The following is an 18165-nucleotide window of genomic DNA, read 5'->3' on the forward strand; positions in this document are numbered from 1 at the left end:
CAGTACTGACCCTCTGGCAGTGCGGCACTCCCTCAGTATTGACCCTCTGACAGTGCAACACTCCCTCAGTACTGACCCTCTGACAGTGCGGCACTCCCTCAGTACTGACCCTCTGACAGTGCGGCACTCCCTCAGTACTGACCCTCTGGCAGTGCGGCACTCCCTCAGTACTGACCCTCTGACAGTGCGGCGCTCCCTCAGTACTGACCCTCTGACAGTGCGGCACTCCCTCAGTACTGACCCTCTGACAGTGCGGCATTCCCTCAGTACTGACCCTCTGGCAGTGCGGCACTCCCTCAGTACTGACCCTCTGACAGTGCAGCACTCTCTCAGTACTGACCCTCTGACAGCACGGCACTCCCTCAGTACTGACCCTCTGACAGTGCAGCACTCCCTCAGTACTGACCCTCTGACAGTGCGGCACTGTTCAGTACTGACCCTCTGACAGTGCGGCACTCCCTCAGTACTGACCCTCTGACAGTGCGGCACTCCCTCAGTACTGACCCTCTGACAGTGCAGCACTCCCTCAGTACTGACCCTCTGACAGTGCAGCACTCCCTCAGTACTGACCCTCTGACAGTGCGGCACTCCCTCAGTACTGACCCTCTGACAGTGCAGCACTCCCTCAGTACTGACCCTCTGACAATGCGGCACTCCCTCAGTACTGACCCTCTGACAGTGCGGCACTCCCTCAGTACTGAACCTCTGACAGTGCGGCAGTCCGTCAGTACTGACCCTCTGACAGTGCAGCGCTCCCTCAGTACTGACCCTCTGACAGTGCGACACTCCCTCAGTGCTGACCCTCTGACAGTGCAGCACTCCCTCAGTACTGACCCTCTGACAGTGCGGCACTCCCTCAGTACTGACCCTCTGACAGTGCAGCACTCCCTCAGTACTGACCCTCTGACAGTGCAGCACTCCCTCAGTCCTGACCCTCTGACAGTGCGGCACTCCCTCAGCACTGACCCTCTGACAGTGCAGCACTCCCTCAGTACTGACCCTCTGACAGTGCGGCACTCCCTCAGTACTGACCCTCTGACAGTGCAGCACTCCCTCAGTACTGACCCTCTGACAGTGCGGCACTCCCTCAGTACTGACCCTCTGATTGTGCGGCACTCCCTCAGTACTGACCCTCTGACAGTGCGGCACTCCCTCAGTACTGACCCTCTGACAGTGCGGCACTCCCTCAGTACTGACCCTCTGACAGTGCGGCACTCCCTCAGTACTGACCCTCTGACAGTGCAGCGCTCCCTCAGTACTGACCCTCTGACAGTGCGGCACTCCCTCAGTACTGACCCCCTGACAGTGCGGCACTCCCTCAGGACTGACCCTCTGACAGTGCGGCACTCCCTCAGTACTGACCCTCTGACAGTGAGGCACTCCCTCAGTACTGACCCTCTGACAGTGCAGCACTCCCTCAGTACTGACCCTCTGACAGTGCGGCGCTCCCTCAGTACTGACCCTCTGACAGTGCAGCACTCCCTCAGTACTGACCCTCTGACATTGCAGCACTCCCTCAGTACTGACCCTCTGACAGTGCAGCACTCCCTCAGTACTGACCCTCCGACAGTGCGGCACTCCCTCAGTACTGACCCTCTGACAGTGGAGCACTCCCTCAGTACTGACCCTCTGACAGTGCGGCGCTCCCTCAGTACTGACCCTCTGACAGTGCGGCGCTCCCTCAGTACTGACCCTCTGACAGTGCGGCACTCCCTCAGTACTGACCCTCTGACAGTGCGGCACTCCCTCAGTACTGACCCTCTGACAGTGCGGCACTCCCTCAGTACTGACCCTCTGACAGTGCGGCACTCCCTCAGTACTGACCCTCTGACAGTGCGGCACTCCCTCAGTACTGACCCTCTGACAGTGCGGCACTCCCTCAGTACTGACCCTCTGACAGTGCGGCACTCCCTCAGTACTGACCCTCTGACAGTGCGGCACTCCCTCAGTACTGACCCTCTGACAGTGCGGCACTCCCTCAGTACTGACCCTCTCTCAATACTGACTCTCCGACCGGGGGGGTTGTTGGAGGATATTTGGGGGGGCTGGGGATCGGACAGAGCTCTCACCAGCAGGCTGTTGAATCGGTTCACTTGTCCCTTGTCCTTCTCCCGCTTTACCATCTGGCTCCATGTAGTCTGTGAAATGATTACTCAGATTTCAATCTGATTGATACAACAACGTAATCTGCTATCGGGAGGGGGTTTTAACCCCCACACCCGCCTCTCCCCTCCGTGTTAGTCAGAGAGCAACTCACCTTCAGAGCTGATGCTGGCAGAATCAACATCTGGATCCATATAGTCTACAGAGAGGGAAGAGAGACAGTGAGAAAGATTGACAATATTCAATGGTCCCCGGGGAGTGTGTCATTATTTACAGGGGGTCCCCGGGGAGTGTGTCATTATTTACAGGGGGTCCCCGGGGAGTGTGTCATTATTTACAGGGGGTCCCCGGGGAGTGTGTCAGTATTTACAGGGGGTCCCCGGGGAGTGTGTCAGTATTTACAGGGGGTCCCCGGGGAGTGTGTCAGTATTTACAGGGGGTCCCCGGGGAGTGTGTCAGTATTTACAGGGGGTCCTGGGGAGTGTGTCAGTATTTACAGAGGGGTCCCCGGGGAGTGTGTCAGTATTTACAGGGGGTCCCCGGGGAGTGTGTCAGTATTTACAGGGGGTCCCCGGGGAGTGTGTCAGTATTTACAGAGGGGTCCCCGGGGAGTGTGTCAGTATTTACAGGGGGTCCTGGGGAGTGTGTCAGTATTTACAGGGGGGTCCCCGGGGAGTGTGTCAGTATTTACAGGGGGTCACGGGAAGTGTGTCAGTATTTACAGGGGGAATCCCCGGGGAGTGTGTCAGTATTTACAGGGTGTCCCCGGGGAGTGTCAGTATTTACAGGGTTTCCCTGGGGAGTGTGTCAGTATTTACAGGGTGTCCCCGGGGAGTGTCAGTATTTACAGGGTTTCCCTGGGGAGTGTGTCAGTATTTACAGGGTGTCCCCGGGGAGTGTGTCAGTATTTACAGGGGGTCCCCGGGGAGTGTGTCAGTATTTACAGGGTGTCCACGGGGAGTGTGTCAGTATTTACAGGGGGTCCCCGGGGAGTGTGTCAGTATTTACAGGGGGTCCCCGGGGAGTGTGTCAGTATTTACAGGGGGTCATTGGGAGTGTGTCAGTATTTACAGGGGGTTCCCGGGGAGTGTGTCAGTATTTACAGGGGGTTCCCAGGGAGTGTGTCAGTATTTACAGGGGGTCCCCGGGGAATGTGTCAGTATTTACAGGGGGTCCTCGGGGAGTGTGTCAGTATTTACAGGGGGTTCCCGGGGAATGTGTCAGTATTTACAGGGGGTCCCCGGGAAGTGTGTCAGTATTTACAGGGGGAATCCCCGGGGAGTGTGTCAGTATTTACAGGGGGTCCCCGGGGAGTGTGTCAGTATTTACAGGGGGTTCCCGGGGAGTGTGTCAGTATTTACAGGGGGTTCCCGGGAGTGTGTCAGTATTTACAGGGGTCGCTGGGGAGTGTGTCAGTATTTACAGGGGGTCCCCGGGGAGTGTGTCAGTATTTACAGGGGGTCACGGGGAGTGTGTCAGTATTTACAGGGTGTCCCCGGGGAGTGTGTCAGTATTTACAGGGTGTCCCCGGGGAGTGTGTCAGTATTTACAGGGGGTCCCCGGGGAGTGTGTCAGTATTTACAGGGGGTCCCTGGGGAGTGTGTCAGTATTTACAGGGTGTCCCTGGGGAGTGTGTTAGTATTTACAGGGGGTCCCGGGGGAGTGTGTCAGTATTTACAGGGGGGTCCCCGGGGGAGTGTGTCAGTATTTACAGGGGGTCCCCGGGGAGTGTGTCAGTTTTTAGCAGGGCGGTTCCCAGGCTAGTGTAGCAGGGGGTTCCTCGGGGAGTATATCAGAGGGGTTCCCAGGGGAGTATAGCAGGGGGTTCCCCGGGGAGTATAGCAGGGGGTTCCCCGGGGAGTATAGCAGGGGGTTCCCCGGGGAGTATAGCAGGGGGGTTCCCTGGGGATTATAGCAGGGGGGTTCCCCGGGGAGTATAGCAGGGGGTTCCCGGGGAGTATAGCAGGGGGTTCCCCGGGGAGAGTAGCAGCAGTTCCCCGGGGAGAGTAGCAGGGGGTTCCCCGGGGAGTATAGCAGGGGGGTTCCCTGGGGAGTATAGCAGGGGGTTCCCCGGGGAGTATAGCCGGGGGTTCCCTGGGGAGTATAGCAGGGGGCACCCCGGGGAGTATAGCAGGGGGTTCCCCGCCGAGTATAGCAGGGGGTTCCCCGGGGAATATAGCAGGGGGTTCCCCGGGGAGTATAGCAGGGGGTTCCCCGGGGAGTATAGCAGGGGGTTCCCCGGAGAGTATTGCAGGGGGTTCCCCGGGGAGTATAGCAGAGGGTTCCCTGGGGAGTATAGCAGGGGGTTCCCCGGGGAGTATAGCAGGGGGTTCCCCGGGGAGTATAGCAGGCGGTTCCCCGGGGAGTATAGCAGCGGGTTCCCCGGGGATTCCCTGGGGCGTATAGCAGGGGGGCATCCCGGGGAGTATAGCAGGGGGTTCCCCGGGGAGTATAGCAGGGGGTTCCCCGGGGAGTATAGCAGGGGGTTCCCCGGAGAGTATAGCAGGGGGTTCCCCGGGGAGTATAGCAGGGGGTTCCCCGGGGAGTATAGCAGGGGGTTCCCCGGGGAATATAGCAGGGGGTTCCACGGGGAGTATAGCAGGGGGTTCCCCGGGGAGTATAGCAGAGGGTTCCCCGGGGAGTATAGACGGGGGTTCCCCGGGGAGTATAGCAGAGGGTTCCCCGGGGAGTATAGCAGGGGGTTCCCCGGAGAGTATAGCAGGGGGTTCCCCGGGGAGTATAGCAGGGGGGCACCCTGGGGAGTATAGCAGGGGGTTCCCCGGGGAGTATAGCAGGGGGTTCCCCGGGGAGTATAGCAGAGGGTTCCCCGGGGAGTATAGCAGGGGACTCACCATCAATCTCCTGCTCCGTGTCTGTGCACAAATTCTCGTAAGATAGGCCAACTGAAACAGAGTTATGTGAGTTAAAATGTTGTAGCGTTGGCCGGTTTAGTTAAAGAAGACCATAGAATTTACAGTGCAGAAGTAGGTCCATCGAGTCTGTACCGTAAGTCCACACCCCGACCCTATCCACGTAACCCAGTAACTCCACTCACCTTTAATTTGGACACTAAGGGCAATTTATCACGGCCAATCCACCTAACCCGTACGCCTTTGGATTGTGGGAGGAAACCGGAGCACCCGGAGGAAACCCACACACACACTGGGAGAACGTGCAGACTCCGCACAGACAGTCACCCAAGCCGGAATCGAACCTGGGACCCTGGAGCTGTGAAGCCACAGTGCTAACCCCTGTGCTACCGTGCTGCCCCCTCCCCCGAATGGAGCAGAGTCTCTGGTCCATCAACCCCACTGCCCTTTCACAACCTGTGCATCGTGTTTCTTCTACTGCTGCACCCGTGCGTCTGCCCCAACCACCTTCAGCTGCCCCAGCAACGACCTTCCCTCCATCGTAAGGTCAGAGGTGGGGATGTTTGCGGATAACTGCACCATGTTCAGCACCATTCGCCACTCCTCAGATAATGAAGCCGTCCGTGTCCAAATGCAGCAAAACCTGGACAATATCCAGGCTCGGGGCTGACAAGGGGCAAGTTACATTCGCACCACACAAGTGCCCGGCAATGACCATCTCCTCCAAGAGAGGATCTAACCATCTCCCCATGGCTTTCGATAGCATTCCCATCGCTGAATCGCCCACAATCCACAACCTGGGGGTTCCCATTGACCAGAAACTGGACCCAGCCACATAAACACTGCGGCTCCCAGAGCAGGTCAGAGGCTGGGAATCCTGCGGAGAGAAACTCACCTCCTGACCCCCCCAAAGCCTGTCCACCATCGACAAGGACACAGGTCAGGGGTGTGATGGGACCCTCTCCAGTTGCCTGGATGAGTGCGGCTCCCAACAACACCCGAGAAGCTCGACACCATCCGGGACAAAGCAGCTCCCGCTCGATCGACACGCTGACCCCCACCTTCCACATCCGCTCCCTCCCCCCCACCGACGCACCGCGGCAGCCGTGTGTACCGTCTACAAGATGCACGGCAGCCGCTCGCCGAGGCTCCTTCGACAGCACCTTCCAAACCCGCCACCTCTCCCACCCAGAGGGACAAGGGGCAGCAGAGGCCCGGGGAACACCCACCTCCTGCAAGACTCCCGTCCGAGCCCCCCCCCCCCACACCATCCTGACTGGGAAATATATCGGCCGCTCCTTCCCTGTCGCCGGGTCAACATCCTGGAACTCTCTCCCTAACAGCACTGAGGGTGTACCTACACCACGCGGGGCTGCAGCCGATCAGGATGGCAGCTCACCCAGCACCTTCTCGAGGGGCACTTAGGGATGGGGGCGGGGGGGGGTCAGTGCTGGGCCAAGCCAGCGGGACACGTGACCCAAAAGAATTTGTAATGAAATTGGGAGTCACCAGCCTCCGATCTGGGTCTCCACGAGCCCTCATATCTCCCTCACATTCCCACCTTGGGGCAGGCTGCAGCTTTCCCCTCACTCTCCCTCTCCCCCCCTCGCTCGCCTCCGACCCCCCACCCTCTCCCTCCCGTCTCCCCCTCCCGTCTCCCCCTCCCGTCTACCCCCCTCGCTCCCGTTCCCCCCTCGCTCACCTCCGACCCCCCACCCTCTCCCTCCCGTCTCCCCCTCCCGTCTCCCCCCCCCCCGTCTCCCCCCCCTCGCTCCCACTCCCCCCTCGCTCGCCTCCGACCCCCCACCCTCTCCCTCCCGTCTCCCCCTCCCGTCTACCCCCCTCGCTCCCGTTCCCCCCTCGCTCGCCTCCGACCCCCCACCCTCTCCCTCCCGTCTCCCCCTCCCGTCTCCCCCCCCGCTCCCGTTACCCCCTCGCTCGCCTCCGACCCCCCACCCTCTCCCTCCCGTCTCCCCCCCCCCCCGTCTCCCCACCCCGTCTCCCCCCCTCGCTCCCGTTCCCCCCTCGCTCGCCTCCGACCCCCCACCCTCTCCCTCCTGTCTCCCCCCCCCCGTCTCCCCCCCCCGTCTCCCCCCCTCGCTCCCGTTCCCCCCTCGCTCGCCTCCGACCCCCCACCCTCCCCCTCCCATCTCCCCCTCCCGTCTCCCCCCCCGTCTCTCCCCTCGCTCCCGTTCCCCCCTCGCTCGCCTCCGACTCCCCACCCTCCCCCTCCCGTCTGCCCCCCAGTCTCCCCCCCTCGCTCCCGTTCCCCCCTCGCTCGCCTCCGACCCCCCACCCTCTCCCTCCCGTCTGCCCCCCAGTCTCCCCCCCTCGCTCCCGTTCCCCCCTCGCTCGCCTCCGACCCCCCACCCTCTCCCTCCCGTCTCCCCCAACCCCCGTCCCCCTCTCCCTCTCGTCTCCCCCCCCGTCTTCCCCCCCCTCGCTCCCGTTCCCCCCTCGCTCGCCTCCGACCCCCCACCCTCCCCCTCCCGTCTCCCCCCCCCCGTCTCCCCTCCCCCCGTCTCCCCCCCTCGCTCCCGTTCCCCCCTCGCTCGCCTCCGACCCCCCACCCTCCCCCTCCCATCTCCCCCTCCCGTCTCCCCCCCCGTCTCTCCCCTCGCTCCCGTTCCCCCCTCGCTCGCCTCCGACCCCCCACCCTCCCCCTCCCGTCTGCCCCCCAGTCTCCCCCCCTCGCTCCCGTTCCCCCCTCGCTCGCCTCCGACCCCCCACCCTCTCCCTCCCGTCTCCCCCCCCCGTCTCCCCCCTCGCTCCCATTCCGCCCTCGCTCGCCTCCGACCCCCCACCCTCTCCCTCCCGTCTCCCCCAACCCCCGTCCCCCTCTCCCTCTCGTCTCCCCCCCCGTCTTCCCCCCCTCGCTCCCGTTCCCCCCTCGCTCGCCTCCGACCCCCCACCCTCCCCCTCCCGTCTCCCCCCCCCCGTCTCCCCTCCCCCCATCTCCCCCCCTCGCTCCCATTCCCCCCTCGCTCGCCTCCGACCCCCCACCCTCTCCCTCCCGTCTCCCCCTCCCGTCTCCCCCCCCCCATCTCCCCCCCCCCCCCGTCTCCCCCCCTCGATCCCATTCCCCCCTCGCTCGCCTCCGACCCCCCACCCTCTCCCTCCCGTCTCCCCCTCTCCCTCCCGTCTCCCCCTCTCCCTCCCGTCTCCCCTCTCCCTCCCGTCTCCCTCCCGTCTCCCCCTCCTGTCTCCCCCTCTCCCTCCCGTCTCTCCCTCCCGTCTCTCCCTCCCGTCTCTCCCTCCCGTCTCCCCCTCTCCCTCCCGTCTCCCCCTCTCCCTCCCGTCTCCCCCTCTCCCTCCCATCTCCCCCTCTCCCACCCATCTCCCCCTCTCCCTCCCGTCTCCCCCTCCCGTCTCACCCTCCCGTCTCCCCCTCCCATCTCCCCCTCCCGTCTCCCCCTCTCCCTCCCGTCTCCCCCTCTCCCTCCCGTCTCCCCCTCTCCCTCCCGTCTCCCCCTCTCCCTCCCGTCTCCCCCTCTCCCTCCCGTCTCCCCCTCCCATCTCCCCCTCCCGTCTCCCCCTCTCCCTCCCGTCTCCCCCTCTCCCTCCCGTCTCCCCCTCTCCCTCCCGTCTCCCCCTCTCCCTCCCGTCTCCCCCTCTCCCTCCCGTCTCCCCCTCCCCCTCCCGTCTCCCCCTCTCCCTCCCGTCTCTCCCTCCCGTCTCCCCCTCTCCCTCCCGTCTCCCCCTCTCCCTCCCGTCTCTCCCTCCCGTCTCCCCCTCTCCCTCCCGTCTCCCCCTCTCCCTCCCGTCTCCCCCTCTCCCTCCCGCCTCTCCCTCTCACTCCCGTCTCCCCCTCTCCCTCACATCTCCCCCCTCCCGTCTCACCCTCCCATCTCCCCGTCACTCTCCCGTCTCCCCCTCCCGTCTCCCCCTCCCGTCTCCCCCTCCCGTCTCCCCCTCTCCCTCCCATCTCCCCCTCTCCCTCCCGTCTCACCCTCCCATCTCCCCGTCACTCTCCCGTCTCCCCCTCCCGTCTCTCCCTCCCGTCTCTCCCTCCCGTCTCCCCCTCTCCCTCCCGTCTCCCCCTCTCCCCCCCGTCTCACCCTCCCATCTCCCCCTCACTCTCCCGTCTCCCCCTCCCGTCTCCCCCTCCCGTCTCCCCCTCCCGTCTCTCCCTCCCGTCTCACCCTCGCCCTCCCGTCTCCCCCTCTCCCTACCGTCTACCCCCCCTGTCTCCCCCCCTCGCTCCCATTCCCCCCTCGCTTGCCTCCGACCTCCCTCCCGTCTCCCCCTCCCGTCTCCCCCTCTCCCTCCCGTCTCCTGTCTCCCCCTCCCGTCTCGCCCTCTCCCTCACTCTCCCGTCTCCCCCTCCCGTCTCTCCCTCCCGTCTCCCCCTCCCGTCTCCCCCTCCCGTCTCCCCCTCTCCCCTGTCACCCCCCCTCTTTCCTGTCTCTCCCTCCCGTCTCCCCCTCCCCTTCCCGTCACCCCCTCCCGTCTCCCCCTCGCCCTCCCGTATCCACCCTCTCTCCCGTCTCCCCCTCCCGTCTACCCCTCCCGTCTCCCCCTCCCCCTCCCGTCTCCCCCTGTCCCTCCCGTCTCCGCCTCCCGTCTCCCCCTGTCCCTCCCGTCTCCGCCTCCCGTCTCCCCCTCCCCCTCCCGTCGCCCCCTCCCGTCGCCCCCTCCCGTCGCCCCCTCCCGTCGCCCCCTCCCGTCGCCCCCTCCCGTCGCCCCCTCCCGTTGCCCCCTCCCGTCTCCCCCTCCCGTCTCCCCCCTCACTCCCGTCTCCCCCCCTCCCTCCCGTCTCCCCCCTCTCTCCCGTCTCCCCCCCTCCCTCCCGTCTCCCCCCTCCCGTCTCCCCCCTCTCTCCCGTATCCCCCTCTCCCTCAGTCTCTCCCTCCCGTCTACCCCTCCCGTCTCCCCCTCCCGTCTCCCCCCTCTCTCCCGTATCCCCCCTCTCACCCATCTCCCCCTCTCCCTCAGTCTCTTCCTCCCATCTCTGTCTCCCGTCTCCCCCTCTCTCCCGTCTCCCCCCTCTCTCCCGTATCCCCCTCTCCCTCAGTCTCTTCCTCCCGTCTCCGTCTCCCGTCTCCCCCTCTCCCTCCCGTCTCCCCCTCACGTCTCCCCTCCCGTCTCCCCCTCCCGTCTCCCCCTCTCCCTCAAATCTCCCCCTCTTCCCTGTCGTCTCCCCTTCCCAGCTCTCATCTCATCCTCCCCCTCTGCCTCCCCCTCACTATCCCCCTCTCCCACCGCCTCCCCATCCACCTACCCTGTCCCTCCCCCCCCCCTCTCCTCCTCCCCACCATCACCAACCGCCTCCCCACACGCTCCCCCTCCACCTACCCTCTCCCTCCACCCTCCCTTCTGCCATCCCTCTCCTCCCCCTCCTCTCCCTCTCGCCCCCACCTTCCCTTCTCCCTTCCCAGTCTCGCCTCCCCTCCTCCATCTCCCTCTCCCACGTCCTGTGCTTTCAGCAGAACCTCACCATCCTGCTCGTCCTCGAGTTGCTGAGTCTGCGAGTGTCCCTCTCGAGACCCCAGGTTCTCATAGCTGGTGGAGCTGGAGCCGGGCGGAGACAACGTTCCCCCTGCAGAGGGAGCGACACCCACAACAATTAGAATTCCCTCAGTACTGACCCTCTCACAGTGCGGCACTCCCTCTGTACTGACCCTCTGACAGTGCGGAACTCCCTCAGTACTGACCCTCTGACAGTGCGGCACTCCCTCAGTACTGACCCTCTGACAGTGCGGTGCTCCCTCAGTACTGACCCTCTGACAGTGCAGTGCTCCCTCAGTACTGACCCTCTGACAGTGCGGCACTCCCTCAGTACTGACCCTCTGACAGTGCGGCACTCCCTCAGTACTGACCCTCTGACAGTGCAGCACTCCCTCAGCACTGACCCTCTGACAGTGCGGCACTCCCTCAGTACTGACCCTCTGACAGTGCGGCACTCCCTCAGTACTGACCCTCTGACAGTGCAGCACTCCCTCAGTACTGACCCTCTGACAGTGCGGCACTCCCTCAGTACTGACCCTCTGACAGTGCGGCGCTCCCTCAGTACTGACCCTCTGACAGTGCAGCACTCCCTCAGTACTGACCCTCTGACAGTGCGGCGCTCCCTCAGTACTGACCCTCTGACAGTGCGGCACTCCCTCAGTACTGACCCTCTGACAGTGCGGCACTCCCTCAGTACTGACCCTCTGACAGTGCGGCACTCCCTCAGTACTGACCCTCTGACAGTGCGGCACTCCCTCAGTACTGACCCTCTGACAGTGCGGCACTCCCTCAGTACTGACCCTCTGACAGTGCGGCACTCCCTCAGTACTGACCCTCTGACAGTGCGGCACTCCCTCAGTACTGACCCTCTGACAGTGCGGCACTCCCTCAGTACTGACCCTCTGACAGTGCGGCACTCCCTCAGTACTGACCCTCTGACAGTGCGGCACTCCCTCAGTACTGACCCTCTGACAGTGCGGCACTCCCTCAGTACTGACCCTCTGACAGTGCAGCTCTCCCTCAGTACTGACCCTCTGACAGTGCGGCACTCCCTCAGTACTGACCCTCTGACAGTGCGGCACTCCCTCAGTACTGACCCTCTGACAGTGCGGCGCTCCCTCAGTACTGACCCTCTGACAGTGCGGCGCTCCCTCAGTACTGACCCTCTGACAGTGCAGCACTCCCTCAGTACTGACCCTCTGACAGTGCAGCACTCCCTCAGTACTGACCCTCTGACAGTGCGGCGCTCCCTCAGTACTGACCCTCTGACAGTGCGGCACTCCCTCAGTACTGACCCTCTGACAGTGCGGCACTCCCTCAGTACTGACCCTCTGACAATGCGGCACTCCCTCAGTACTGACCCTCTGACAGTGCGGCGCTCCCTCAGTACTGACCCTCTGACAGTGCAGCACTCCCTCAGTACTGACCCTCTGACAGTGCGCCACTCGCTCAGTACTGACCCCCTGACAGTGCGGCACACCCTCAGTACTGACCCTCTGACAGTGCAGTGCTCCATCAGTACTGACCCTCTGACAGTGCGGCGCTCCCTCAGTACTGACCCTCTGACAGTGCAGCACTCCCTCAGTACTGACCCTGTGACAGTGCGACACTCCCTCAGTACTGACCCTCTGACAGTGCAGCACTCCCTCAGTACTGACCCTCTGACAGTGCGGCGCTCCCTCAGTACGGACCCTCTGACAGTGCGGCACTCCCTCAGTACTGACCCTCTGACAGTGCAGCACTCCCTCAGCACTGACCCTCTGACAGTGCAGCACTCCCTCAGTACTGACCCTCTGACAGTGCGGCACTCCCTCAGTACTGACCCTCTGACAGTGCAGCACTCCCTCAGTACTGACCCTCTGACAGTGCGGCACTCCCTCAGTACTGACCCCCTGACAGTGCGGCGCTCCCTCAGTACTGACCCCCTGACAGTGCGGCACTCCCTCAGTACTGACCCTCTAACAGTGCAGCACTCCCTCAGTACTGACCCTCTGACAGTGCGGCACTCCCTCAGTACTGACCCTCTGACAGTGCGGCGCTCCCTCAGTACTGACCCCCTGACAGTGCGGCACTCCCTCAGTACTGACCCTCTGACAGTGCAGCACTCCCTCAGTACTGACCCTCTGACAGTGCAGCACTCCCTCAGTACTGACCCTCTGACAGTGCGGCGCTCCCTCAGTACTGACCCTCTGACAGTGCGGCACTCCCTCAGTACTGACCCTCTGACAGTGCAGCACTCCCTCAGTACTGACCCTCTGACAGTGCGGCACTCCCTCAGTACTGACCCTCTGACAGTGCGGCGCTCCCTCAGTACTGACCCTCTGACAGTGCGGCACTCCCTCAGCACTGACCCTCTGACAGTGCAGCAGTGCCTCAGTACTGACCCTCTGACAGTCGGCACTCCCTCAGTACTGACCCTCTGACAATGCGGCACTCCCTCAGTACTGACCCTCTGACAGTGCGGCACTCCCTCAGTACTGACCCTCTGACAATGCGGCACTCCCTCAGTACTGACCCTCTGACAGTGCGGCGCTCCCCTCAGTACTGACCCTCTGACAGTGCAGCACTCCCTCAGTACTGACCCTCTGACAGTGCGCCACTCGCTCAGTACTGACCCCCTGACAGTGCGGCACACCCTCAGTACTGACCCTCTGACAGTGCAGTGCTCCATCAGTACTGACCCTCTGACAGTGCGGCGCTCCCTCAGTACTGACCCTCTGACAGTGCAGCACTCCCTCAGTACTGACCCTGTGACAGTGCGACACTCCCTCAGTACTGACCCTCTGACAGTGCAGCACTCCCTCAGTACTGACCCTCTGACAGTGCGGCGCTCCCTCAGTACGGACCCTCTGACAGTGCGGCACTCCCTCAGTACTGACCCTCTGACAGTGCAGCACTCCCTCAGCACTGACCCTCTGACAGTGCAGCACTCCCTCAGTACTGGCCCTCTGACAGTGCGGCACTCCCTCAGTACTGACCCTCTGACAGTGCAGCACTCCCTCAGTACTGACCCTCTGACAGTGCGGCACTCCCTCAGTACGGACCCTCTGACAGTGCAGCACTCCCTCAGTACTGACCCTCTGACAGTGCGGCACTCCCTCAGTACTGACCCTCTGACAGTGCAGCGCTCCCTCAGTACTGACCCTCTGACAGTGCGGCACTCCCTCAGTACTGACCCTCTGACAGTGCAGCGCTCCCTCAGTACTGAACCTCTGACAGTGCAGCACTCCCTCAGTACTGACCCTCTGACAGTGCAGCACTCCCTCAGTACTGACCCTCTGACAGTGCAGCACTCCCTCAGTACTGACCCTCTGACAGTGCAGCTCTCCCTCAGTACTGACCCTCTGACAGTGCGGCACTCCCTCAGTACTGACCCTCTGACAGTGCAGCACTCCCTCAGTACTGACCCTCTGACAGTGCAGCACTCCCTCAGTACTGACCCTCTGACAGTGCAGCACTCCCTCAGTACTGAACCTCTGACAGTGCAGCACTCCCTCAGTACTGACCCTCTGACAGTGCAGCTCTCCCTCAGTACTGACCCTCTGACAGTGCGGCACTCCCTCAGTACTGACCCTCTGACAGTGCAGCACTCCCTCAGTACTGACCCTCTGACAGTGCAGCACTCCCTCAGCACTGACCCTCTGACAGTGCGGCACTCCCTCAGTACTGACTCTCTGACAGTGCGGCACTCCCTCAGTACTGACCCTCTGACAGTGCGGCACTCCCTCAGTACTGACCCTCTGACAGTGCGGCACTCCCTCAGTACTGACCCTCTGACAGTGCGGCACTCCCTCAGTACTGACCCTCTGACAGTGCTGCACTCCCTCAGTACTGACCCTCTGACAGTGCGGCACTCCCTCAGTACTGACCCTCTGACAGTGCGGCACTCCCTCAGTACTGACCCTCTGACAGTGCGGCACTCCCTCAGCACTGACCCTCTGACAGTGCAGCACTCCCTCAGTACTGACCCTCTGACAGTGCAGCACTCCCTCAGTACTGACCCTCTGACAGTGCAGCACTCCCTCAGTACTGACCCTCTGACAGTGCAGCACTCCCTCAGTACTGACCCTCTGACAGTGCAGCACTCCCTCAGTACTGACCCTCTGACAGTGCAGCAGTGCCTCAGTACTGACCCTCTGACAGTGCGGCACTCCCTCAGTACTGACCCTCTGACAATGCGGCACTCCCTCAGTACTGACCCTCTGACAGTGCGGCGCTCCCTCAGCACTGACCCTCTGACAGTGCAGCAGTGCCTCAGTACTGACCCTCTGACAGTGCAGCACTCCCTCAGTACTGACCCTCTGACAGTGCAGCAGTGCCTCAGTACTGACCCTCTGACAGTGCGGCACTCCCTCAGTACTGACCCTCTGACAGTGCGGCGCTCCCTCAGCACTGACCCTCTGACAGTGCAGCAGTGCCTCAGTACTGACCCTCTGACAGTGCGGCACTCCCTCAGTACTGACCCTCTGACAGTGCGGCACTCCCTCAGTACTGACCCTCTGACAGTGCGGCACTCCCTCAGTACTGACCCTCTGACAATGCGGCACTCCCTCAGTACTGACCCTCTGACAGTGCGGCACTCCCTCAGTACTGACCCTCTGACAATGCGGCACTCCCTCAGTACTGACCCTCTGACAGTGCGGCGCTCCCTCAGTACTGACCCTCTGACAGTGCAGCACTCCCTCAGTACTGACCCTCTGACAGTGCGCCACTCGCTCAGTACTGACCCCCTGACAGTGCGGCACACCCTCAGTACTGACCCTCTGACAGTGCAGTGCTCCATCAGTACTGACCCTCTGACAGTGCGGCGCTCCCTCAGTACTGACCCTCTGACAGTGCAGCACTCCCTCAGTACTGACCCTGTGACAGTGCGACACTCCCTCAGTACTGACCCTCTGACAGTGCAGCACTCCCTCAGTACTGACCCTCTGACAGTGCGGCGCTCCCTCAGTACGGACCCTCTGACAGTGCGGCACTCCCTCAGTACTGACCCTCTGACAGTGCAGCACTCCCTCAGCACTGACCCTCTGACAGTGCAGCACTCCCTCAGTACTGACCCTCTGACAGTGCGGCACTCCCTCAGTACTGACCCTCTGACAGTGCAGCACTCCCTCAGTACTGACCCTCTGACAGTGCGGCACTCCCTCAGTACGGACCCTCTGACAGTGCAGCACTCCCTCAGTACTGACCCTCTGACAGTGCGGCACTCCCTCAGTACTGACCCTCTGACAGTGCAGCACTCCCTCAGTACTGACCCTCTGACAGTGCGGCACTCCCTCAGTACTGACCCTCTGACAGTGCAGCGCTCCCTCAGTACTGAACCTCTGACAGTGCAGCACTCCCTCAGTACTGACCCTGTGACAGTGCGACACTCCCTCAGTACTGACCCTCTGACAGTGCAGCACTCCCTCAGTACTGACCCTCTGACAGTGCGGCGCTCCCTCAGTACGGACCCTCTGACAGTGCGGCACTCCCTCAGTACTGACCCTCTGACAGTGCAGCACTCCCTCAGCACTGACCCTCTGACAGTGCAGCACTCCCTCAGTACTGACCCTCTGACAGTGCGGGCGCTCCCTCAGTACTGACCCTCTGACAGTGCAGCACTCCCTCAGTACTGACCCTCTGACAGTGCAGCACTCCCTCAGTACTGACCCTCTGACAGTGCGGCGCTCCCTCAGTACTGACCCTCTGACAGTGCGGCACTCCCTCAGTACTGACCCTCTGACAGTGCGGCACTCCCTCAGTACTGACCCTCTGACAATGCGGCACTCCCTCAGTACTGACCCTCTGACAGTGCGGCACTCCCTCAGTACTGACCCTCTGACAATGCGGCACTCCCTCAGTACTGACCCTCTGACAGTGCGGCGCTCCCTCAGTACTGACCCTCTGACAGTGCAGCACTCCCTCAGTACTGACCCTCTGACAGTGCGCCACTCGCTCAGTACTGACCCCCTGACAGTGCGGCACACCCTCAGTACTGACCCTCTGACAGTGCAGTGCTCCATCAGTACTGACCCTCTGACAGTGCGGCGCTCCCTCAGTACTGACCCTCTGACAGTGCAGCACTCCCTCAGTACTGACCCTGTGACAGTGCGACACTCCCTCAGTACTGACCCTCTGACAGTGCAGCACTCCCTCAGTACTGACCCTCTGACAGTGCGGCGCTCCCTCAGTACGGACCCTCTGACAGTGCGGCACTCCCTCAGTACTGACCCTCTGACAGTGCAGCACTCCCTCAGCACTGACCCTCTGACAGTGCAGCACTCCCTCAGTACTGACCCTCTGACAGTGCGGCACTCCCTCAGTACTGACCCTCTGACAGTGCAGCACTCCCTCAGTACTGACCCTCTGACAGTGCGGCACTCCCTCAGTACTGACCCCCTGACAGTGCGGCGCTCCCTCAGTACTGACCCCCTGACAGTGCGGCACTCCCTCAGTACTGACCCTCTAACAGTGCAGCACTCCCTCAGTACTGACCCTCTGACAGTGCGGCACTCCCTCAGTACTGACCCTCTGACAGTGCGGCGCTCCCTCAGTACTGACCCCCTGACAGTGCGGCACTCCCTCAGTACTGACCCTCTGACAGTGCAGCACTCCCTCAGTACTGACCCTCTGACAGTGCAGCACTCCCTCAGTACTGACCCTCTGACAGTGCGGCGCTCCCTCAGTACTGACCCTCTGACAGTGCGGCACTCCCTCAGTACTGACCCTCTGACAGTGCAGCACTCCCTCAGTACTGACCCTCTGACAGTGCGGCACTCCCTCAGTACTGACCCTCTGACAGTGCGGCGCTCCCTCAGTACTGACCCTCTGACAGTGCGGCACTCCCTCAGCACTGACCCTCTGACAGTGCAGCAGTGCCTCAGTACTGACCCTCTGACAGTGCGGCACTCCCTCAGTACTGACCCTCTGACAGTGCGGCACTCCCTCAGTACTGACCCTCTGACAGTGCGGCACTCCCTCAGTACTGACCCTCTGACAATGCGGCACTCCCTCAGTACTGACCCTCTGACAGTGCGGCACTCCCTCAGTACTGACCCTCTGACAATGCGGCACTCCCTCAGTACTGACCCTCTGACAGTGCGGCGCTCCCTCAGTACTGACCCTCTGACAGTGCAGCACTCCCTCAGTACTGACCCTCTGACAGTGCGCCACTCGCTCAGTACTGACCCCCTGACAGTGCGGCACACCCTCAGTACTGACCCTCTGACAGTGCAGTGCTCCATCAGTACTGACCCTCTGACAGTGCGGCGCTCCCTCAGTACTGACCCTCTGACAGTGCAGCACTCCCTCAGTACTGACCCTGTGACAGTGCGACACTCCCTCAGTACTGACCCTCTGACAGTGCAGCACTCCCTCAGTACTGACCCTCTGACAGTGCGGCGCTCCCTCAGTACGGACCCTCTGACAGTGCGGCACTCCCTCAGTACTGACCCTCTGACAGTGCAGCACTCCCTCAGCACTGACCCTCTGACAGTGCAGCACTCCCTCAGTACTGGCCCTCTGACAGTGCGGCACTCCCTCAGTACTGACCCTCTGACAGTGCAGCACTCCCTCAGTACTGACCCTCTGACAGTGCGGCACTCCCTCAGTACGGACCCTCTGACAGTGCAGCACTCCCTCAGTACTGACCCTCTGACAGTGCGGCACTCCCTCAGTACTGACCCTCTGACAGTGCAGCACTCCCTCAGTACTGACCCTCTGACAGTGCGGCACTCCCTCAGTACTGACCCTCTGACAGTGC

The 18165-nt window shown here is 62.6% G+C and overlaps 1 protein-coding gene across 1 annotated transcript in view; it reads right to left on the bottom strand.

Moving 5' to 3' along the window:
* Window positions 1–18165, bottom strand: part of LOC140395997 (uncharacterized) — a 90963-nt gene that overhangs the window by 11669 nt on the left and 61129 nt on the right. The window contains exons 4-7 of the mRNA XM_072484034.1: window positions 10411–10512; window positions 4956–5006; window positions 2258–2302; window positions 2070–2138 (exon numbers count right to left, since the gene is read on the bottom strand). Of these exons, the coding sequence (XP_072340135.1) occupies window positions 2070–2138; window positions 2258–2302; window positions 4956–5006; window positions 10411–10512 (267 nt within the window). The remainder of the gene's footprint in view (window positions 1–2069; window positions 2139–2257; window positions 2303–4955; window positions 5007–10410; window positions 10513–18165) is intronic.

Source organism: Scyliorhinus torazame, chromosome 19 (assembly GCF_047496885.1).
Source record: "Scyliorhinus torazame isolate Kashiwa2021f chromosome 19, sScyTor2.1, whole genome shotgun sequence".
NCBI lineage: Eukaryota > Metazoa > Chordata > Chondrichthyes > Carcharhiniformes > Scyliorhinidae > Scyliorhinus > Scyliorhinus torazame.